This window comes from Emys orbicularis, chromosome 4 (genome assembly GCF_028017835.1).
Source record: "Emys orbicularis isolate rEmyOrb1 chromosome 4, rEmyOrb1.hap1, whole genome shotgun sequence".
Classification (NCBI taxonomy): Eukaryota; Metazoa; Chordata; order Testudines; family Emydidae; genus Emys; species Emys orbicularis.
The window spans coordinates 59,095,019-59,119,379 of record NC_088686.1 but is presented as its reverse complement, the minus strand read 5'-3'; the positions used below and the strand labels follow the sequence as shown (position 1 = coordinate 59,119,379).

Genomic DNA, 24,361 nt, shown 5'->3' with positions numbered 1-24,361 from the left:
TGTCAAATCTGCTGTGAAAGTGTTCTTAAAATGAACATGTGCTGGGTCATCATCCGAGACTGCTATAACATGAAATATATGGCAGAATGCAGGTAAAACAAATAATGTAGTTCACATGGCAGGATATGTCCCACATAAAAGTCTTTTTTCAAGGGATGGGGAAAAGAAGCTCTTATAGTACAATGGACTGCTTGAGAACTCACCTAGCAATTTGTAAAGGAGATTCAGAATTTCCTTCCATGCTGTTCCACTTTCCTCCCTTGCAACTCCTGCAAAATGAGCTGCACTGTTGTAGACGTTTAAGCGATCGATGCAGTTCAAAACTAGTGCCAGCATTCCCTAAAAAAGGGCATAATATAGAGGAAAATATTTGCATATGCCAAAAAATATTCATTTACATTTTAACACATTTTCTGAGCTACATGCTTAAAAGCCAATATTGTTTTAAACAAATAGGGAACTATTGTGCTTGAAATTAGAGTTTTTTGAACATGCATTTTTCTGTAAATCTCTCTTTTGAGGATAATTCACCTTTTTTTTGTTGGTTTGCCCATGAGAGTTTAATCTAAATGCGTATAAAGAGCACAACAATCTTACAAAGGCCTTCTTTATATTTTCTGTGAATAGAATCCGACTCATAGAGAAACAGCTCTAGATGCAGAACTTTCCTTTTTTATTAATGGAAACAACTAATTCCAGTGAGACAAAATGATTCCACTTACGAATTTGTACTCCATTAAACACTTGGTGATTAGAAAAAGGCTGGAATTGTGATAAGCCAACAAAATTGTCTCAAGAAAAACATGTCCAAATACCTGAATAAATATTCTAAGTCATTTGTAAATGATGTTATTATAGTACTGATATTATAGTATTTTAAACTAATGTATTTTAAACGTCTCTAAATATTACTTAAAATAGAATTTTCTATCCATAAAAATACTATAGACCCATAGCTATGTAGGAGTGGAAGGGACCTCAAGAGTTCATCTAGACCAGGGGTTCTCAAACTGTGGTCCGTGGACCACCAGTGATCTGTGAGCTCCATCCAGGTGGTCCGCGGATAATTCCCTCTAAGCTGCGTGCCTGGGTGGCCACACACAAGAGAATGAAGGGCCACCCATCTAAATAGTGGAGCCGCACAGGCATGGTTCCACTAATTAGGTGCCTGGACCGTGGAGAAGACGCACATGTAAGGTGAGGTGGTGGGCTGGGGGGGGGGAATAGGGGGTGGGAGGGGGCAGTGGGGTGAGAAGAGGGGGTGGGGGGAATTTGGGACATGCAGGGCTGCGGGGGCCAGAGAAAGAGGAAACTTTCCCCAGCTCCAGGGCTTCAGCTGCCAGGGAGAGATGGCCCTCCTTCCCAGCCTCAGCTCTGTGGCTGCTGTGGCAGGGGAGAGAACCCCCTCCTTCCCTGCCCTAGCTCAGGGGCTGCTGCAGTGAGGGGGAGAGGGAGAGACCCCCCTCCTTCCCAGCCCCAGCTTGGGGACTGCCATGGCAGGGGAGAGAGGGCACATCCATCGCACTGGAAAGGAAAGACTACTGATATTAAAATAGGAGTTGTGTGCTTTCATTTGTAGAACAATAAAACGTTAATTATTAAGGTTTTTTTTATATAGCGCTTTTATCCGAAGAGCTGTACAATAGTTAGCTCAGTGGTTTGAGCACTGGCCTGCTAAACCCAGGGTTGTGAGTTCAATCCTTGAGGGGGCCACTTAGGGATCTGGGGCAAAATCAGTACTTGGTCCTGCTAGTGAAGTGGAGAACATGGAGACCTGGGAGATGGGTCAGAAAGAGGAGGGAGCGTGGGCTATAATGGCAGAGAGAAAGGAGGGTCAGGGCAAAACTGGGAGGCAAGATCAAATCAGTATCTTAGATGTCTATATACAAATGCGAGCAGTATGGGTAATAAGCAGGAAGAACTGGAAGTGCTAATAAATAAACACAACTATGACATTGTTGGCATCACCGAAACTTGGTGGGATAATACACATGATTGGAATGTTGGTGTGGATGGGTACAGCTTGCTCAGGAAGGGTAGACGGGGAAAAAGGGAGGAGGTGTTGCCTTATATATTAATAATGTACACACTTGTACTGAGGTGGAGATGGACATAGGATACGGAAGTGTTGAGAGTCTCTGGGTTAGGCTAAAAGGGATAAAAAACAAGTGTGATGTCAAGCTAGGAATCTACTACAGGCCACCTAACCAGGTGGATAAGGCTTTTTTTAAACAACTAACAAAATCATCCAAAGCCTAAGATTTGGTGGTGATGGGGGACTTCAACTATCCTGATATATGTTGGGAAAATGACACAGCGGGGCACAGACTATCCAATAAGTTCTTGGACTGCATTGCAGACAACTTTTTAATTCAGAAGGTTGAAAAAGCTACTGGGGGGAAGCTGTTCTAGATTTGATTTTAACAAATAGGGAGGAACTCGTTGAGAATTTGAAAGTGGAAGGCAGCTTGGGTAAAAGTGATCATGAAATCATAGAGTTCACAATTCTAAGGAAGGGTAGAAGGGAGTACAGCAAAATAGAGACAATGGATTTCAGGAAGGCGGATTTTGGTAAGCTCAGAGAGCTGATAGGTAAGGTCCCAAGACTGAGGGGAAAAACAACTGAGGAGAGTTGGCAGTATTTCAAAGGGACACTATTAAGGGCCCAAAAGCAAGCTATTACGCTAGGTAGGAAAGATAGAAAATGTGGCAAAAGACCAGCTTGGCTTAACCACGAGATCTTGCATGATCCAAAAAATAAAAAGGAGTCATATAAAAAATGGAAACTAGGACAAATTACAAAGGATGAATATAGGCAAACAACACAGGAATGCAGGGGCAAGATTAGAAAGGCACAGGCACAAAATGAGCTCAAACTAGCTACAGAAATCAAGGGAAACAAGAAGACTTTTTATCAATACATTAGAAACAAGAGGAAGACCAAGGACAGGGTAGGCCCACTGCTCAGTGAGGAGGGAGAAACAGTAACAGGAAACTTAGAAATGGCAGAGACGCTCAATGACTTCTTTGTTTCGGTCTTCACCGAGAAGTCTGAAGGAATGCCTAACATAGTGAATGCTAATGGGTAGGGGGTAGGTTTGGAAGATAAAATAAAAAAAGAACAAGTTAAAAATCACTTAGAAAAGTTAGATGCCTGCAAGTCACCAGGGCCTGATGAAATGCATCCTAGAATACTCAAGGAGCTAATAGAGGAGGTATCTGAGCCTCTAGCTATTATCTTTGGAAAATCATGGGAGACGGGAGAGATTCCAGAAGACTGGAAAAGGGCAAATATAGTGCCCATTTATAAAAAGGGAAATAAAAACAACCCAGGAAACTACAGACCAGTTAGTGTAACTTCTGTGCCAGGGAAGATAATGGAGCAAGCAATTAAGGAAATCATCTGCAAACACTTGGAAGGTGGTAAGGTGATAGGGAATAGCCAGCATGGATTTGTAAAGAACAAATCATGTCAAACCAATCTGATAGCTTTCTTTGATAGGATAACGAGTCTTGTGGCTAAGGGAGAAATGGTGGATGTGATATACCTAGACTTTAGTAAGGCACTTCATACGGTCTCGTATTTGCCTAGTTTATCGATAAGAATATCATGCAACTTAGATGGGGCTTCTATAAGATGGGTGCATAACTGGCTGGATAACCGTACTCAGAGAGTAGCTATTAATGGTTCCCAATCCTGCTGGAAAGGTATAACAAGTGGGGTTCCGCAGGGGTCTGTTTTGGGACCGGCTCTGTTAAATATCTTCATCAACAACTTAGATATTGGCATAGAAAGTACGCTTATTAAGTTTGCAGATAATACCAAACTGGGAGGGATTGCAACTGCTTTGGAGGATAGGGTCAAAATTCAAAATGATCTGGACAAATTGGAGAAATGGTCTGAGGTAAACAGGATGAAGTTTAATAAAGACAAATGCAAAGTGCTCCACTTAGGAAGGAACAATCAGTTTCACACATACAGAATGGGAAGAGACTGGCTAGGAAGGAGTACGGTAGAAAGGGATCTAGGGGTTAAGTGGACCACAAGCTAAATATGAGTCAACAGTGTGATGCTGTTGCAAAAAAAGCAAACATGATTCTGGGATGCATTAACAGGTATGTTGTGAGCAAGACACGAGAAGTCATTCTTCTGCTCTACTCTGCGCTGGTTAGGCCTCAACTGGAGTATTGTGTCCAGTTCTGGGCACCGCATTTCAAGAAAGATGTGGAGAAATTGGAGAGGGTCCAGAGAAGAGCAACAAGAATGAGTAAAGGTCTAGAGAACATGACCTATGAAGTAAGGCTGAAAGAATTGGGTTTGTTTAATTTGGAAAAGAGAAGACTGAGAGGGGACATGATAGCTGTTTTCAGGTATCTAAAAGGGTGTCATAAGGAGGAGGGAGAAAACTTGTTCATCTTAGTCTCTAAGGATAGAACAATAAGCAATGGGCTTAAACTGCAGCAAGGGAGGTTTAGGTTGGACATTAGGAAAAAGTTCCTAACTGTCAGGGTGGTTAAACACTGGAATAAACTGCCTAGGAAGGTTGTGGAATTTCCATCTCTGGAGATATTTAAGAGTAGATTAGATAAATGTCTATCAGGGATGGTCTAGACAGTATTTGGTCCTGCCATGGGGGCAGGGGACTGGACTCGATGACCTCTGGAGGTCCCTTCCAGCCCTAGAATCTATGAATCTATGAATAATACAAACAACATTTGGAAAGATCATTAAGTGGTCAGCAATTTTCAAGTGGTCTGTGAAAAAAAAGTTTGAGAACCACTGATCTAGTCCATTCTCCCATGCTAAGGCAGGAATAAGTACACCTAGATCATCTGTGGCAGGAGTTTGTCTGATCTGTTCTTATAAACCTTCAAGGACAGGGATCCCACAACTTCCCTAGGTAATCTGTTCAAGTGCTTAACTACCCTTATAGTTAGAAAAGTTTCTCAAAATATCTAACCTAAATCTCCCTTCCTACAAACTAAGCCAATTACTACTTGTACTACCCTCAATGGACATGGGAAACAATTGATCACCTTGCTTTTTTTTTTTTTAAAAACAACCTTGTACATACTTGAAGACTGATCAGGCCCTACCTCTGCCTTCACTTCCCTATACTAAATGTCCATTTTTTTCAACCTTTCCTAATAAGTTAGTTTTTTCTAAAACTCTTACTTGTCACTCTAATGTGGACACTTCCCAGTTTGTTCCCATCTTTTTTAAAGCGTGGTGCCAAAACAGTACTCCAGCAGAAGCCTCATTAGTGTTGAGTAGAGAACAATTACCTTCTGTGTTTACGCCTGACACTCCTGTTAATACATCCCAAAATGACATTTGCCTTATTTGCAGCAGCATCACATTGACTCTCATTCCACTTGTTTCCCAAATCCCTCAGATCTTTTTTCTGCAGTACTGCCTAGCCAGTTATTTCCCATTTTGTAGTTATGAGTTTGATTTTTCATTCCTAATTGTAGTACTTTGCACTTGTCTTTACTGAATTGTATCTTTTTGATTTCATACCAACTCTCCAGTTTATAAAGATCATTTTGAATTCTAATCGTGTCCTCCAAAGTGCTCGCAACCCAGTTGCAAATTTTATAAACATATTCTCCACTCCATTATCCAAGTCATTAATGAAAACATTGAACAGTAACAGATCCAGGACAGACCCCTTGTGGAGCCCTTGATATGCCCTTCCGGTAGGACAGTAAACCATTAGGAACTACTCTGAGTACAGTCTTTCAAACAGCTGTGCACTCACCTTAGAGTAATTTTATCTAGACATGTTTTCCTAGTTCAGTTATGAGACTATCACTTGGGAATGTGTCAAAAGCTTTACAGAAGTCAAAATACATCACATCTACTGCTTCCCCCTTTCCCACTAGACCGGTTACCTTGTCAAAGGAGGAAATTAGGTTGGTTTGGCATGATTTGTTCTTGACAAATCCATGTTGGCTATTACTTACCAGCTTTTTATCCTTTAGCTTTGAATAAATTGATCGTTTAATCATTTATTCAAATATGTTTCTGAATATGGAAGTTAGACTGACTGGTCTATAACACCCTAGCACAGGCGCTGGAACCAGGGGTGCTGGGGTTGCTGCCGCACCCCCTGACTTACAGTAGTAATAACAACCCAAATACATGATTTCTGCCTTCAACACCCCCACTATAAAAATTGTTCCAGCACCACTACACCCTACTTCCTCCTTTCCCCCTGTTTTGAAGATTGGTACTCTGTTTGCTCTTCCCCAGTCATTAGGGACCTCACCTGTCCTCCATGAGTTCTTGAAATTAATCACTGAAAGTGAAGATGCTGCTTCAGCTAGTAACTTGGGTGAATTTCATCAGGCCCCGTCTATATGAATATATCTAACTTATCCAAATATTGTTTAACCTGTCCATTCCCTATTCTGTCATGAGATCCTTCCCTCTTGTTAATATTAACTGTGTTAAGCATCTGGTCACAATTAATCTTTTTAATGAAGACTGAAGCAATAAAAAGCATTAAACATGTCAGCCTTGTCTGTCTCATTTGTTTTTTGCTCTCCTTCCCCATTAAGTACAGAACCTATGCTTTCCTTCATCTTTCTCTTGCTTATAATGTATTATAGAACCTCTTTTTATTGCCTTTTATGTCCCTTGTAGTTGTAACTAATTTTCATTACTTTATAATAATCATAGAATCATAGAATATCAGGATTGGAAGGGACCTCAGGTCGTCATCTAGTCCAACCCCCTGCTCAAAGCAGGACCAATCCCCAACTAAATCATCCCAGCCAGGGCTTTGTCAAGCCTGACCTTAAAAACCTCTAAGGAAGGAGATTCCACTGCAACTTGAGAACATTACCTTGTTCTGTCATCTGGTACCACTGAGAACAGTCTAGATCAGGCTCCCACTGGCCGCGGTTCGTCATCCTAGGCCAATGGGGGCTGCGGGAAGCGGCACGGGCCGAGGGATGTGCTGGCCGCCACTTCCCGCCGCTACCATTGGCCTGGAGCAGCAAACCGTGGCAAGTGGGAGCCGCAATCGGCCGAACCTGCAGACGTGGCAGGTAAACAAACTGGTCCGGCCCGCCAGGGTACTTACCCTGGCAAGTCGCGTGCCAAAGGTTGCCGATCCCTGGTCTAGATCCATCCTCTTTGGAACCCCTTTTCAGGTAGTTGAAAGCAGCTATCAAATCCCCCCTCATTCTTCTCTTCTGCAGACTAAACAATCCCAGTTCCCTCAGCCTCTCCTCATAAGTCATGCTGACCGTGCAGTCCACACCATCCTCTAGATCATTAATGAAGATATTGAACAAAACAGGCCCCAGGACCAACCCTTGGGGCACTCCGCTTGATACCAGCTGCCAACTAGACATGGAGCCATTGATCACTACCCGTTGAGCCCGACGATCTAGCCAGCTTTCTATCCATCTTATAGTCCATTCATCCAGCCCATATTTCTTTAACTTGCTGGCAAGAATACTGTGGGAGACTGTATCAACAGCTTTGCTAAAGTCAAGGAATAACATGTCCACTGCTTTCCCCTCATCCACAGAGCCAGTTATCTCGTCATAGAATGCAATTAGGTTAGTCAGGCATGACTTGCCCTTGCTGAATCCATGCTGACTGTTCTTGATCACTTTCCTCTTCTCTAAGTGCTTCCGAATTGATTGATTCCTTGAGGACTTGCTCCATGATTTTTCCAGGGACTGAGGCGAGGCTCATTGCCCTGTAGTTCCCCGGATCCTCCTTCTTCCCTCTTTTAAAGATGGGCCTAACAAAGCTAGAATTAAGTAATGTATCCCCTTTCATAAAACTGGGATTTCTCTGCAGTATAAAGCTCATGTTTCTAACCCTTGGGGGTTGGCAAGCTATCAGACAAACTCATCATTGGTCCAAGACTTAACATAAGCCATCTTGGGCCTCTAGTGTAATTTGCGGGGTAGAGGAGGGAGAGAATAAGTAACTTTTTTGTGTCAGTATGATTTCGTTAATAATGACACTTGTTTGAAGATGCTCAGAAGAGTGAAATATTAGACTAAATACAAATGGACATGGATTAGTAGACAGCGACCAGGTGAGGCAGTCAAAGGTGCATGCTAACAGCAATGTAACATATGATTTTCTAATTTACTACATATACCCACAGCAAATACGTACATACAAATCCCAGTATTCATGCCTCTGGAAGACAAACATTTTGCTTTCCTATTAATGCTAGTTATAGGATATGCTGAAACAATCTAATAATCCCCCCTCACCTCTTCTTTGAACAAATTTTGTCTGTTTTTGAGTGAGCGAAGTTTGTTTTGCTTATCTTCATGTTCTAGTTCTTCTTCTGGAGGCTGGAAATAAGTAATCAGGTCTTGCAGGGTCTCAAGTACCTCCTCAATAGGCAGGGCGATGGGTGCTGCTGTTCTGTTGTTTCCACTAAGAATCGAGAAAGAAAGATTGACAGTATTAACCTCTCTATACAATTTAAGTTACAATATTAATATAGCAACCTATTGGCCTTTTGATATCTAAAGCAGTTCCTTTTATACATATGACCAGGAATGGCTAAAAATAAAATACTTGCTACATGTGCCCCAAGTGTAACATTAGGCAGCAATTAACCTGACTTGCCAGTAACTCATACAACTGTTTATTGGATATTCAGTGAACAAACAAGCCTGCCTGAAGCTGGATCATGATATTCAGGGAAGTCCTATGGCCTGTGGTATACAGGAGGTCAGAGTAAATAATCACAATGATCTTTTCTGGCCTCAAAATCTATGAATGTTAGCTCTTACATATGTGTAACATGAAGGAGAAGAAAAAAAATGAAAAAAAGAGAACAGAAAAAGCGAGTAAAGAAAACTGCTATTTCTTCATTTTGTAATGGATTCTCTACTAGAGATTGCTCCCATTAAATGTCAATTGTGATGTAACAAATAGATCAATAGTGGTACAAGGACAGCCGCATATTGCCATACAGTTTCGTATTTTTGCAAAAAAATTAAAGAGACATATCTTTCAAAGAGTGTGGAGAAGGGATCAAGTTATATGCAATGTTATATGGGGGGTCTGGAAGCGAGAAAAAGGAAAGAGAAGTCAAAAACACTGCCACTCAGTCTCTCCTCACTCAAATTTGAGTCATCATCACATTTTCCAAGCAGATGATTGTTTCAATTATAATCAGGCAAATACAACGATAAAGCATAGTACTTCCACAGTAGAGCTGATTGGAAAGAAAATCTCCCTTCACAGAAAATTTGAATGAAAATGCAAACCATTTCTTTTTCATCAAAACTGACAGAAAAATACACACACACTCTCCATGACAACATTCAATTAAAAGGAAAAATCCTCAATTTTCTATCAAACAGTTTTGATAGAAAATTGTTGACCAGACCTACTATACACATCGTAAAGCAGCTGTGGCTATTTTTACAACATCTCTTAGAAAAAGAGGAGCAGGAGAAAGAGACAGCAGTATTTTCAGTAATGTTGTTTAGGTTAGAGAGATTGATATTTTCCAGCTCTATTACTATGATTTCCCCCCTCCTTTTGCTGTACAGTTCCCTTGTAAAACTCAATATACTGAACCAGGAGCAAAGGAAATATGCTGTTCCAAATAAATGAAATATGTTCTTCCAAATGTGCTTTGGTTATTGTCAGAGATGGGCCTGAATAAAAATCCAATAATTTAACATGCCCCAAGGTGAGAAAAGTTCAGATCCGGATATAGATCCAAACGCGAAAGCTTTGAGACCATCTCTAGGAATGTTTGTGTTGTCAATTTCCATCTTTGCATTACTTCTCTATGCTACCTCCAGATTTTTCAAAATAGCATACCTAGATTCTTAATTTCACTCTATTCTTACACATTTCCCCATAGTCATTAGAAATTAATGCACACAGAGTCTGAACTTCCCTTTCACCCTGGAAATCACCTCAACAGAACACATGAGAGACAGAAGTAGATCAGCACAAGGAAGACTGTATTTTCACTTCCTTTAAGATACACATGTTGCTGGTTATTAAAGCATGTTATTCTGGAAGGTTGAAATACAACAATCAATTTACTCAGAAGAGGGAAAAAGAACAAGAGAAAAAGTAGAAGTAGCATATTGAATTCACTATGCAACACACCAAAAATATGCCTCCTTATTTTAAAAATGTTTTCAGCTACGACATATATCTAAATATTAATATAGTAATTTCTATCTTCCTAAAGGGTAAATTCATCTATGCACATACTCTGTTTCTGTAGCTGAACTCCAAACTATGATTGGAACAGACAGTTCAGAATTATTCCATTTAAAGTCTCAACCTTTATTGGGCAACTAAAGTCTTATAATACTAATCTAACTTGATCACTGACAGCAATGATTCTAAACAATACTGTAGACTATAATAAACCAGCTGGCTACACCATAGTTGATCAGATCTTTTTTGGCAATCTATACTTTTTTTTTTTAAACCTGATCCAAGACAGCTGAAAAACTTAGGCTAAGTATTCATTTGCATGAATCATGTAAAAGTAAGTTAAACATTTTTCATTGAGAAAAGTATCTACTTTGTAGCTACAGTTGATTAAATACCGGCTTAAATAGTTACCTCTAAGATAGCAAAATTGGAGAATGTGACAAATCTGACATCTACTCTGGCTGAATTTGACAGTTTTGTTCACTGAGGTCCAAGGGTGGTTTTTTTTTTTTTTTTTTTTTTTTTTTGGTAAGGTGGAGACCCTGTCTGCAACCTACAAATTTAGATGCTTGGTCTACATGACTGGTAAAATCTAGCAGAAGGGAATTTTGTTCTAATGTTTGCTGAGATTAATATCTCTTTGGGAAAGGAAAATATTACTTTCTCTCACATGTGTGGTACAGCAGTTAGGCCAACTACAGCCCTGTTTTTAACCACCCTTCATGAAGAAAGTTATGGAGAAGGTTGTGATAGGAACATTCTGGTGTTATATGAAGATCTCCAATTTCCTTGAGTGCTTTCACATGGGTTTTCAATACAGTTACGGTGCACAGACAACACAATCTCCTCAGTTGGTGCTCGCCTCCTATCAATGGACAGAAGTCAAATGTCCAAGCAGACTTTCTTAAAACTGTCATCAACCACTGAAGCCACAAGTTTTTGTAGACTTTTCTAAGGTCATGACAAGGTTAGATGGGGCAACACTTTAGTGGTTTCATTCTCTTTCTCAGAGAGAATCAAATGGTAGTGATGACTCATCTACCCAGAGGGCAGTTGTCTTGTCCTGGTGTCTAGACAAGATCAGAACACAGATGAGACTCAATCCTAAAATGGAGGGATGCTGGCTGGGTAGGAGAAGCATCTTGACACCATGTTAGAGATGGTGTTAACACTATTACTTTGTTAGCAATACCTTAGGTTTTGTTAGTTAGTTGCACAGTTTTGGGATCCCTGTTCATTCCTCAATTCACAGCTAATATTAGAATCAGCCTGATGTGCTTCCCCTCCCCCCCCCCCGGCCATTTCCTGTTGGTTAAATTATTACACATGCTTCTCTCTGAAGCAAACATAAATAAAATTATCAACACATTTGAGATATCCAGGCTGAAATGATTTGTACATAGGAGACACTTGAAGAAAAAATGGTTACCTACCATTTTGAAACTGTTGTTCTTCAAAAGTGTTGCTCATGTCCATTCCATTCTAGGTGTGTGCATGCCCACATGCACAGTCGTCAGAGATTTTTGCCTTAGCGGTATCTGTAAGGTCGGCTGTAGTGCCCTCTTGAGTGCCGTGCTCATGTACTGGTATATTAGGTGCTGCCGGCCCTATGCCCTCTTAGTTCCTTCTTGCCAGCAACTCCAACAGAGGAGCAGGAGGGCAGACAATGGAATGGACATGAGCAACACATCTTGAAGAACAAGTTATGAAAAGGTAGGTAACCATTTTTTTTCTCAGAGTGCTTGCTCATGTTGATTCCATTCTAGGTGATTCACAAGCAGTATCCTTGGAGTGGGCTCAGAGTTCACGGTCTTGTGGCTTGCAACACTGCTCTACCAAAACCAGCATCATCCCGGGCCTGCTGGGTACATGCGTAATGGGTCATGAACGTGTGGATGGATGACCTGATGGCTGTCCTGCAGATATGCTGGATCAGCACTTGGGCTAGGAAAGCTGCCAAAGAGGCTTACACCCTGGTTGAATGGGCGGTTCCAATTGCTGGAGGGGGCACCTTTGCCTGATTGTAGCAGCAGCAAATACAGGCAGTGATCCAAGAAGAAATTCTTTGAGCAGACACTGGATGACCTTTCATTCTGTTGGCCAATGTGATGAACAATTGTGTTGACTTGTGGAATGGCTTGGTCCTTTCAATGTAGAAGTCTAGTGCCCTCCTAACATCTAGGGAATACAACCTATGCTCCTCCTCCAATTTATGCAGCTTTGGAAAAAAGACAGGTAAGTATATGTCCTGGCCCATATGAAACTGTGTGACCACCTTGGGCAGGAACACCGGGTGTGGCTGCAGCTGGACTTTGTCCTTGTAGAAGACCATATAGGGCAGTTCCAAGGGAAGTGCCATAATCTCAGAGACCCTGCGGGCAGATGTTATTGCAACCAAGAACGCGACTTTCCAGGAAAGGAGGAGGAGGGAGCAGGAAGCTAGAGGCTCAAAGACGGGACCCATGAGTTGCGACAGCACTAGATTCAGATCCCACAGAGGGATGGGGTCCCAGACTTGAGGGTAGAGACATTCCAGGCCTTTGAGGAACCTGACCATCACGTCCTGAGTGAAAACCGACCTGCCCTGACGCAGAGGATGGAAGGCTGAAATAGCAGCCAACTGGACCTTAATAGATGAAAGGGACAGGCCTTGGAGCTTGAGATGCAGAAGGTAGTCTAGGATTAACTGCAGAGAGGCCTGCTCAGGCCGAATATCTTTATTTGAGGTCCAACATGTGAACTGCTTCCATTTGACCAGGTAGGTCACTCTGGTGGAGGGCGTTCTACTGCTGAACAGGACCTGTTGGACACTGGCCGAGCACTCCTGCTCCTCCGCATTTAACTATGAGGCAGCCAAGTTGTGAGGTGCAGAGCCGCCAGGTTTGGATGTGGAAGACTGCTGTGATTTTGGGACAGCAGGTCCGGCCGGAGCAGTAGCTGTAACAGAGCAGCCACCAAGCGGTCCTCCAGCAGCATGTCAAACCAGTGCTGGCATGGCCAAGCTGGCGCTATGAGAATAAGCTTTGCCCCGTCCTGCTTGATCGTCATGAGGACTCTCTTAATTAACGGCACTGGAGGGAAGGTAACAGAAGGGCCCACAACCACGGGAGCAGAAAAGCATCCGAAAGGGAGCCTTTGTCAAATCTCCAGAATCAAGCAGAAAACATGGCATTTCCTATTCTGCCTGGACACAAATAGGTCCACCCGGGGAGTCCCCCACCTCTGGAGGATAATGCTGACCACTTCTGGGTGGAGTGACCACTCATGGCGAGATGAGAAGGTCCTGCAGAGGCGATCTGCCAAAGTGTTCCTAGTCCCAGGGAGGTGTGTGGCTACGAGATGGATGGCCCGTTGAACAGAGAAGTCTTCGCAAAGGGCTGACAATCTGGCTCTGCCTTGCTTGTTGATATAGAACACAGCCGCTGTATTGTCCATCAGGACCTGGACCATCCTGCTCTTTATGTGAGGCAGGAAGGCTTGGCAGGCCAAGCATACCACTCTGTGTAGGGAGCGATCGTGACTTGACCAACAACCTTGCGTGCTGAGATCAGGATGCCACCACACTTGATCCCCGGACCAGACCTTTATTAGCTAGTCATTGAGGTACGGGTAAATTTGAACACCTTAACGTAGCAGGTAAGTGGCCACTGGCACTATGTGAACACCCTCGGGGCTGACAAGAGACCAAAGGGCAGTGCCGTGAATTGGAAATGGCACTGGCCCAACACAAAAGGAGGAATTGTTGTGTCCTGGAAAAATGGAAATATGGAAATATGCGTCCTTCAAGTTGAGGGTGGCCAGGGAAACCATGTGGAACTTCAACTTTCTGAGGTGCTTGTTGAGGCGTCACAGGTCCAAGATGGGTCTGAGGCCCCCTTTCACTTTCAGGATTAGAAAATAACAGCAATAGAATCCTTTCCCCCTCATCTCCAGAGAGACCTTCTCTATTGCCCCCATTCTGAGGAGGTTATCTACCTCCTGGATGAGGAGTTGCTCGTGAGAAGGGTCCCTGAAGAGGGACGGGGAAGATGGGGTGGAGGGAGAGTCAGTCAAGAACTGCAGGGTGTAGCCCAAAGATATTATGTCAAGCACCCAACGGTCTCAGGTCAGCCACAACCAGGCTGACCGGAAGGGGCACAGGCAGTTGAGGAAAGAGCAGGAAGGTGGATCCTGGGATGTGACTGGGGCACCATCCTCGAGCGTGCCCTCAAAATGCCTGTTTCTGGCTTCCTTGGTTCCTGGAAGGGCCAGACTGAGCAGATGACTGGGAAGACGAAGGGTGTCATCATTTAAATCCCTTGTCTCTGTCCTTTTTCCTATAGGTGCTCAACCAGGGAGTCCCCTAGGACCTGGACGGAGGAGGCAGAACCTAAGAACTATATACAAAGGAGGTAACAATAGCTGTTAAAAACGGCTAACACTCTTGCAGTTCAAGATGAGGCACTCTGACTAACTGTCGCAGGCAGTAAGAAGGAACTCAGAGAGCGTAGGGTTGGCAGCGCCTAATATACCAGCGCATGAGCACGGCACTCAAGAGGGCGCCACAGACAACTCTACAGATACCGCTAAGGCAAAAATCTCCGATGACTGTGCATGTGGGCGTGCACACACCTAGAATGGAATCTACATGAGCAAGCACTCAAAGAACAACAGTCTGATGTTTTAGGATGCAGAATGTGGCCCCACCTACTTAATGGAGTTTGACCATTGGGAGCATAAAACACCTATTCTCCAAACTTTGTAAAGTGATGCAGTTCACTTCTGAATAGAATTCAAAGGGTTGATTTTGAGCTACTAAGTCATAAATGGTCTGAGTCCTAGCTACTTAAGGGAATCGCTTCTTCCCCACACGTAGCTGGGACGAACTCAGATCAGTAAAGATGGTTCTGTTAACACTCTCTAAAATATGAGCATTTTGGGGACTGAGTTAAGGCATTTTTGTGGAAAAGCCTTGACTCTGGAATTCAATTCTCTCATTGATCCAACAGAGCCTGAAACTTTCCAGACATAGTGCAAAGCTCATCCATTCTCTCAGGGCTCTGTTTCTTGGTGGGAGACAGTCTGCTGCATCTGGAAACAGCCTATTAAGGGCAGATGATGGTAAACATACCTTTCAAGAAAATTTTCAAAATTAATAAAAAGTATATCATGGGGACATGCTATCAGTAAACATGGGGCCAAGTGAAATTTGGAATTGGACCCAAATATGAACTTCCAGCACTCTATGGTGTCTGGATTCATTGTTCAAGTTTGGCTGATGGTAGAGACAGGCCTTACTGGCAAAGATAGGTCCCAGATCTAATTATAAAATCTAAAAATAATTAAATTCAAACATTTCAGTATATTTGAAAAGAACTACATAAAACCCATTATAGTATAACGCTGTGCCATATACCTTATAAACTGGCTAAATAAGCTGGAAGTATTGCGAATGATTCGAGCAGCCTGGGATTCTTCGTGTTGACACCTTTGTAATGTTAGACCATCATCCATATGTCCTTCTTGGTGTAATATAACCTATGGAATGTAAAAATAAAATCATGTTTGGAGGAAAATGTGCAATTGAAAATACAAAGCCTATAATTAGGCAAATAAATTGCATTTGGCAGAAACAATATTTCAAATGTAATTTTAATACTTTGCACCTCTTGCTTCAATATTGTGCTAAAATCTGTTACCTTATTTTGAATTATATATAGTACTTATATAATAGCTGAAATCCACTTTGTCCAGGAACTTCTAAAATTGATAATTTGCCTATAACAGGGGTTGGCAACCTTTCAGAAGTGGGGTGCCGAGTCTTCATTTATTCACTCTAATTTAAGGTTTCGCGTGCCAGTAATACATTTTAACATTTTTAGAAGGGCTCTTTCTATAAGTCTATAATATATAACTAAACTATTGTTGTATGTGACGTAAATAAGGGTTTTAAAATGTTTAAGAAGCTTAATTTAAAATTAAATTAAAATGCAGAGCCCCCCGGACCGGTGGCCAGGACCCGGGCAGTGTGAGTGCCACTGAAAATCAGCTCACGTGCCGCCTTCGGCACACGTGCCATAGGTTGCCTACCCCGGCCTATAACAATAATGCATAATGAATTCCTCAGTCTTTTCTAGCAAGATCACTTAGAAAAGGGTAAGAGAGATTATTAGTAAACCTTTGAGATTCTTTAAGCTTCCTTTTAAAGATAACAAAAAAATTTCAATGTAAAAACAAAGATGCTTTCCTTTCTAAGCTCTACCTTGCAGGAAAAGGAGGACTGAATTTACTATTTTAAGAATGACAGGAAAACCAGTTACAGTGATAAACATCTTTAAGACATACTACCCAGCAAGGGAAATGATGTTTTGAAAGCATCAACATGTACCAAAAACTTCTCCTGATTCATCTAACCATTCTTACATTGACCTGGGTTCCTGATGGATCACCAAACTAAGCATGGTCAGTCCAGGCCTTTCTAGATGGAAGACCTCAAAGAAACACTTAGGAGCTTCAAGAAGTGGTACTGATGTTTTAGTGGGTCTTACCTCTGTCCTTCAACTATTCCCCCACCGTAATAGCACAAGATGAGAGAACACCATGCTGACTTTTGAAGATGTAAAGCCCAGGTTCATTTGGAGTCATTAAATTCCATTGCACTTTTTGCCAGAGTAGTATGATTTACCGTCCCAGCTAAATTTTAGCCCCAGTAATTACATTCAAACTATCTGAATACCCCTTTCCTCTTAAGGATGGCTGAAATGATTAATATCAGTTTGCTGAGTTTGTAACGCGATATAGGATCCTTGAGGGTGTTAAATATATATTTAATGCCCCTGTAAACATAACCATCGATGGATGATCACAATGCGTCAGTCACTACTAGCTGTAAATCATAATTTTACTCAACACTTGCTAGCATCTGCTGAAATAATTTTGCTTTCAGATATTGAATATCTTGCAAAAAAGAATGACACATGGAGGTTACTTAATTCTTTTGGCACCAGTTCCATATCATTGGTCCCTAACACAACATTTTAATTTTCTCATTCGCACAATGTGTTCCAATTGTACAATCTACCGTAACAACTCTAACAATAACTTGGAAAAATGCTGTAGATAAACTATGTTAATTCTAACTCCATTATTCTTAGCAAAATATACATGGACCTTGAAAAAAAGAGGGGGTCATGTGCCTCAGATTAAAGAAATCACTTAAACGCATCTCTCCCTTATAATGGAAGGTCCAGAGTGAGATCTTCTACGATTTTGGGGAATTAAAGAGAATGCCTCAGTACAAGGATTGCCCTTTCTTTTCATCAGCTCAGATTTAAGTATCTCAGTCTGTATTTTAAGTGATATCAGTATTATCTGGATCCCTACACCTCTTCACTACACACTTTCTAGTAAACTGAATCATAAAAGGGGAATACTTTCTACAACCATTATAAGAAGTTTCTAGAACTGCTCCTTGAAATTAAAATGCCAACAGATTTCCTGATCTATGAACTAACTAAATCTTGTCCTAATCTGTGCCTGTTTTTCTCCAGCAGCAGGTAGGATGCAACACAAAAAGAAAGCACCGTAGATAGATGCTGCATGTTCTATCTTTCATATTCTTTTCTCTCCCCTTTATGTGTGTTTTCTTCATTTTGTATTAAAGGAAACAGGATCAGACTTCAAACAACAAGAGCAAAAACAGCTCAACAGCTGGTGGAGGGGACTTGATCACAAATAAAGAGCATGGTGTTGCACCAGCCTGAATATCCCTGAGTCTCTGAGAAGAGGGGGAGAAGGGCCGAACTGGAGGGGCATGGCATGCACCCCGTTACACTCCTACTATGTTCAATGGGAGTTTAAGGCACTCAACACCTCAACATTGTCAGGATGAAAGGCAATATGACCCAATCGATCTCTTACATCTTTAATTTCTATGATTTTAGCTTATACTTTTATTTTTTTTAAATGCTTACCTTTCTTTTCAAGGGTCCTAAACGTGGTGCTTTAGCATCCTGTGCTTGATAAGTCAGCCACAATGCACCGGTTACATGCTGGACAAAACAAATGGAATCACCATACTTTATTTCGGCGACTCCCATACCTTCTATGTCCCGTTTATGAACAGATTCCAGTTTTTCCTTTAGTTTAAAAAAAACATAAAACAAAAAAAATGCAGAAGTATTAGTTTAATCTCAATAGTGCAAAGGCAAACGCTATACTCACTAATGTTGATTAAAGCCTATACTAGCCACTTTGCTAACAGATGTAGCTAAAAGTACACCTTTACATAATTTATGCCTTGATGTTACCAAATCAATGGGTTACATTCTATCCTCAGAAAAAATGTTTATTTTAACTCTTGTTTCATTATTATAACAATTTTTCAGCACAACAACCTAACAATTAAATAAATAAGCCCATAAGTTAAACTTTTGTAAGGATTTACTCAAAGCTAGCATTACATGTATGTTAACCCCCTTCCCCCCCCAAAATAGAAAACAATTCTAGTTTATTTTTTATTCAAAGTGAATAAAGCAACGCCTCATCTACTCTGCAGCAGACACTGGTTTCTGAAGTGTTCCTCCGATATTAAATTCAATTAATTTTCAATGTGATTTTTTAATTTAAAACTGTATATGTAGAGAAAGTTGCTTGGGATTGTGGGATAAGCAAATTAGCTGGTTATTTCCTCTACAGTGATCAGCAATTAATTAATTAATAATGACAAATTTAGAGTTAGCACCCATGTGAGATTAATGGGAATTATTCACATCTTTCCAACTATTGCATAGTGCTTTTTGGAAACTCAGGCTACCACTAGACCACTTTACATTCAGTTCACAACTGAAAGGTTTTCTTCCCAACCACCATGGTGGGAAACAAGGGGTTTTTTGTGTTTGTTTTTTAAATGAAAGTTTGAATGCCAGTGTACAATTCTGGAGCAAGAAGTGGATTCTGCAGCAAATTCTATGACTGCAGATCTCATATTTCAGTGCATTGTAAAAAACAGGTATAGGTACTATGTATCTAAATAAGTACTATAGTAGTAGTATCTATACTCTCTATATAATATTGTTTAACAGTATTACATTTATATGCATTTTGCTTACTTTATTATTATTCAGTAAATGTTTTAACATTTGTTATGGAGGAATATTAACAACTTTCCTCTAGTTACAGATAACATTTATAGTTCAGTTAAGTGGTTGATTCAATGTCACGTGGAAGCCCAACATGGAAAGAGGGGGTTCTGAAAGTTCAACAGCCCAAACGTACAAGGGAGTTCAATAATCAGTTGCAGCATTGACCCAATCCATATATATGGTACACACACTAAGGAAAGAGAGTTATGAAGAGACTGATAGCATGAATTAAGAAAATTGCTGTTGTGATTATAGATTGAGCTCATTCGTCAACATGATTTACGGTATAGTTCTTAAAATAGATTATTTTTTTTTACACTTGGACTAAACAGATTTAAGATTAAATGTCCAAGTTGCTGATGTCATCTGCAAGATTGCCCCCCACTCTTACTGCATTTCACTAAAAGCATTTCACTCTTTATCAAAAAAGTATTAATACTTCTGTGAATGCAATTGTAGCAACGCAGATAGTGTTGCTGTAGATAGATTAAGCCAGCAATTCCATCATGCCGCATATTCAGATCTAGAGGCAGAGTGTGTGTATTTCCAAAGTCACATTTAGACTCATTGGTACATTAATCACTAGGCTAATTATAAACAATTTTTCATCAATATTTATTTATTTATGAGGACAACCTCCCCCCACCCCATCACAAAATATAGATCTGATTTCTGGTGTCAGGCAAAATGGAAAAATGGATCCTCTGGATCTAACTCAGTAAGGGGGGGGCAATCTTGCAGATGACATCAGCAACTTGGACATTTAATTTTATGACTTTTAAAAAAAATTAATACATGGACTGAGCATTTCTGATATTTACAGTCTTTCTAATGTTACCAGGGTTAGGCCAGTCAATACTTCAGGCACAGACAGACCCACCAATGGTACTAAGATTATGTTTACTATTAATGTTCCAGTGGTGCAAGGATGAAGCACAAGGTATTTGTCCTCTCTAAAATTCTGTGACAATACCAACTTAGGCCCCAGGAAATCAAGATGAGTCCTTTACCAAGGCCTGGCTCAGGGTTTCCACGTGTTCCCCCTACGGTTAGGCAACAGGCAACCTTCATTCACTATCTTCCCTAATTCCTTCCACAAAGCAGGTCCTTAACAAACATGAGTTCCACCTAATATCTAGATAGGTATTTATATCTTTTGGGTACATTGATAAGCCTGACTCATTCTTCTCTGTGCGCCAGAAGTCAGAGCAGAGAAGTTAAGGATGGTGGTGGGCTGGGAAGAGGACTTCACACCGAATTAGAGGTCTCAGAGCTGAGTAAATCAACTGAATGGTTTTGTAAGGGTCCCAGATTTGCTCAAACTCACAATGAGAAAGACAAAGTAAGAACTGCCACCAGGGCCGGCTCCAGGCACCAGCCCAACAAGCAGGTGCTTGGGGCGGCCAAGGGGAAGGGGCGGCACGTCGGGCTGTTCGGTGGCAATTCAGCGGCGGGTCCCTCTCGGAGGGAAGCACCTGCCGCCGAATTCCCGCCGAAGAAGAAAGTGGCACGGTGGAGCTGTCACCGGAGTGCCGTCGATTGCAACTGCGATCGCGGCTTTTTTTTTTTTTTTCCACCGCTTGGGGCGGCAAAAACCCTGGAGTCCTGACTGCCACACTAGACAATATCAATAGACCATATAGTCTAGTATCACCTCGCTGATAATGGTCAATGTTGGAAACATGCAATACACATTGCTTAATATGTTGCAATGTGTTGTATCCACTGCATGATTACTTAGTCCAGGCCAGGACATCAGCTGACCCTTTGTGGTAACACTGTACAGCATAGGCTATTTTTCTCAATCTGGGAGCTAGAAAGTCAGGAAGAGCTATAGTAACTGTGTTTGTCCAGCACCCTGGATTTAAAAAAAATCCCTTTGTGTTTACTGAAGTTAAATCCTGTCTCTTTCCCTTTGTAACATAAACCACATGTCTGTGGTTGGAAGGTTTATTCTGATCCCAGTGCCCAAACAGCCTATGTCCTTGAGTATAACAACAGCACTTGAATTTTTTTTATCTTACCTCTTTGAAGTCAAGATATTGAGATGTTAAAAATAGCTATTAAACATGAAGTGCATTTAATGATGTTTGCCATAACTATGTTAATTCTCTTTTCACTTGCATGGAGCTGCCACATTTCAATGTCAATTTAAGCCTGAATAGACAGCATTGCAATGCCAAGATTAAATGAAATTACCATATACTCCTTGGGGATGCCATTACAATGTCAAAACCATGGGAAAATGTCAGATCAAGTTTATGGAGATTGTACTATGATGTCCACATGAGATGAAATTTCATCTCATTTCAGTGCATATTTATGGTGAGGACATTATGAACTTCTAAAGAGAGTATAATACAATGTCACAAATGAAATAAAATAATTTGGTGCCAATTATTAATGTTAGCTGATTAATTGCTTAATGTTTGCACAGCACTTTAAACATGTAAAGGACTATAGTACTAACTCTGTGAAGCTTATGCCAAAGGAAACAAAACTACTTCAGTACAAGCTTAAAGGGAGCATGTTATGATGTTGAAATCAAGCTATGTTAATACAACATTAGCTATCAAAATAAAATATTAAATTAAGTTATACTGACCCTCTAACTGTGCCCTTGTTAATGATATTAAGCCACAAAACAAAGTTTTTCTACCTCATAAATACACAACTTGAATTTTGTTTTTTTTAGATCAGTTCTTATTTTAACAGTTGTGACACTAGGTAACGCCCCCAGCTGTTTTGTTCCTTGGATGCTGGCCAGTTTCCCTATGATTTCAGCTAAGCCACTTGGTTCCACTCTCAAGGGAAGAGGGATGTTTTCTAGAAGCTGAAAGGGTAGACAGGTCAGGATTCTTGGCAAAAACCTGGTCTCTCTTTAAGTATTTATACAGACCCCATCACATGGTAGTGCCTAAGCACTTCCCCCTGCAAGCAACACCCTTCTCTTCCCTCCTCATAACCTGTGCTCAGGTTGCTTCCCTCAGGACAGGAACCAGTCAGGCTGAGGAAAACAAGTCACACCAGGAGGTCTGGCTGGTGGCAAAGAAAAAAATTAGCAGTTAACCAAATGGAAGAGTAGGGAGGGAAGGCTGACAGAATGGAGGAGAGTAAGCTGTATGATGCAGTCAGTATATTGGGAGGAGGGGCAAATTCTGTCAAAAATCTGGGGAATAGACTAAGGGAAAGTTGGGTATTCTCACTTCCTAGAGGGGAGCAGTACCGTGAGTGGTGACAGAGGAGAGGCTAGTGTTATGAAGGGAGAGACAGGAATGTGATTGGAGCTATGTTGACTCATCTGTAGTCCTTCTGTAAAGAGCAGTAAGGAAAGGTCCTTAGGGTTAAGTTCACCCATCCCTAAAAATGATTAAGTAGATTAGACAATAATTAAAATGGTATCTTCACCTGCTTCATTTCTCCCTTTATTAACAGTACTTGGCAAAAGTTAAAGTGACTTGACAAAAGCAGAGGCCTGCAGTCCAGGATTATAAAAAGAATAGCCTGATCAAGCCAACTCACTGAGCCTCTGGGTGCACCTTGTCAATGCCTATTTATTGCTGCTGCTGAATACTTCAATCCTATAGCTCCATGTCCCTGAAGTCAGAAAATACAAAGCTTGAAATCTACTTTCTAATTTGAACATTTGGAAACTATCATATAAAAAGAAATATAAAATACCTATTTCATTATCTTCTACCAAAAATGAATTAAGCTTTATGATAACTGTTAAACTATTACAGCATCCTAATGCCATTTTAATCCCCAAAGATAGCTACACCCTGGCAGATATGTAGAAACGAAGCCAAATTCTACTGTATGAGTCATCTGTTACTTTTAAATGCATTAGAATGTTATTTACTTTGACTCTGATGTTAATAATTTATTTTTATCTTTATATACTGTTAAGAAAATAAAACCTGAAGTATAAAATATGAACTCTGAAATATTAAAAAAAATAAAAAAGAAACAAAAATATTATTTTCAAATTAATCCTAGTTCTTCTATAGTTGTGCTCAGAAAGTCTTATAAATGGCAGCTGAGCTCAGCTTAGCAGAGTAAGCCAAGTACTGTGCTAGAATGGGAACATCCCATCTCAAAGCAGGATTCCACCCACCAGCTGTAGGGAAACTGTTGCCTCTCCAGTCACAATAGAATATTTCCCTTAAAACATATAGGCTGACATTTTAAAACTTAGGTGCTCAAAAGTGGGCCCCTAAATCCATATTCAGAACTTAAATAATAGTCTGATTTTAAAACTGCTGGGCACCTGAAGTTCTCATTAACTTCTGTGGGAGTTATGGGTACTCAATACCTCAGAAAAAAATCAGGACAAAGTAGGGCTGCAGGAAATGATACATTTGAAAATGTTATTCATAATGGCCACAGAAAACAGATAAACTTGTTAGTGTATCTGTCATTAACATCTTTTCAGTCATCTTCACTTAAAGCAGTACAGTTGCCTACGAAATTCTCTCACAACATTTATATATTAATTTAATTTTTCTATAAGGCCCAGACTTCTTCACCTCTGCTCTATTTCTATATGGAGACATTAAGAAAGAATCTAATATGAATTCACATTTTAAAAAATTATTCCTAGTATTAGAGATGCTTGTGTAAAAGCAATTGAGTTAGTGGCAATGAAGCAACAGAGGGTCCTGTGGCACCTTTAAGACTAACAGAAGTATTGGGAGCATAAGCTTTCGTGGGTAAGAACTTCACTTCTTCAGATGCAAGTAATGGAAATCTCCAGAGGCAGGTATAAATCAGTATGGAGATAACGAGGTTAGTTCAGTCAGGGAGGGTGAGGTGCTCTGCTAGCAGTAGAGATGTGAACACCAAGGGAGGAGAAACTGCTTCTGTAGTTGGCTAGCCATTCACAGTCTTTGTTTAATCCTGATCTGATGGTGTCAAATTTGCAAATTAACTGGAGCTCAGCAGTTTCTCTTTGGAGTCTGGTCTTGAAGTTTTTTTGCTGTAAGATGGCTACCTTAACATCTGCTATTGTGTGGCCAGGGAGGTTGAAGTGGAAATGAAGTGCATTGTGAATGTGCAA

At 40.9% G+C, this 24,361-nt stretch overlaps 1 protein-coding gene across 1 annotated transcript in view; it reads right to left on the bottom strand.

The window, feature by feature from the left end:
* RYR3 (ryanodine receptor 3) overlaps positions 1–24,361 on the bottom strand; it is a 625,867-nt gene that overhangs the window by 428,538 nt on the left and 172,968 nt on the right. The window contains exons 13-16 of the mRNA XM_065402721.1: positions 18,133–18,297; positions 15,576–15,697; positions 8,251–8,419; positions 204–339 (exon numbers count right to left, since the gene is read on the bottom strand). Of these exons, the coding sequence (XP_065258793.1) occupies positions 204–339; positions 8,251–8,419; positions 15,576–15,697; positions 18,133–18,297 (592 nt within the window). The remainder of the gene's footprint in view (positions 1–203; positions 340–8,250; positions 8,420–15,575; positions 15,698–18,132; positions 18,298–24,361) is intronic.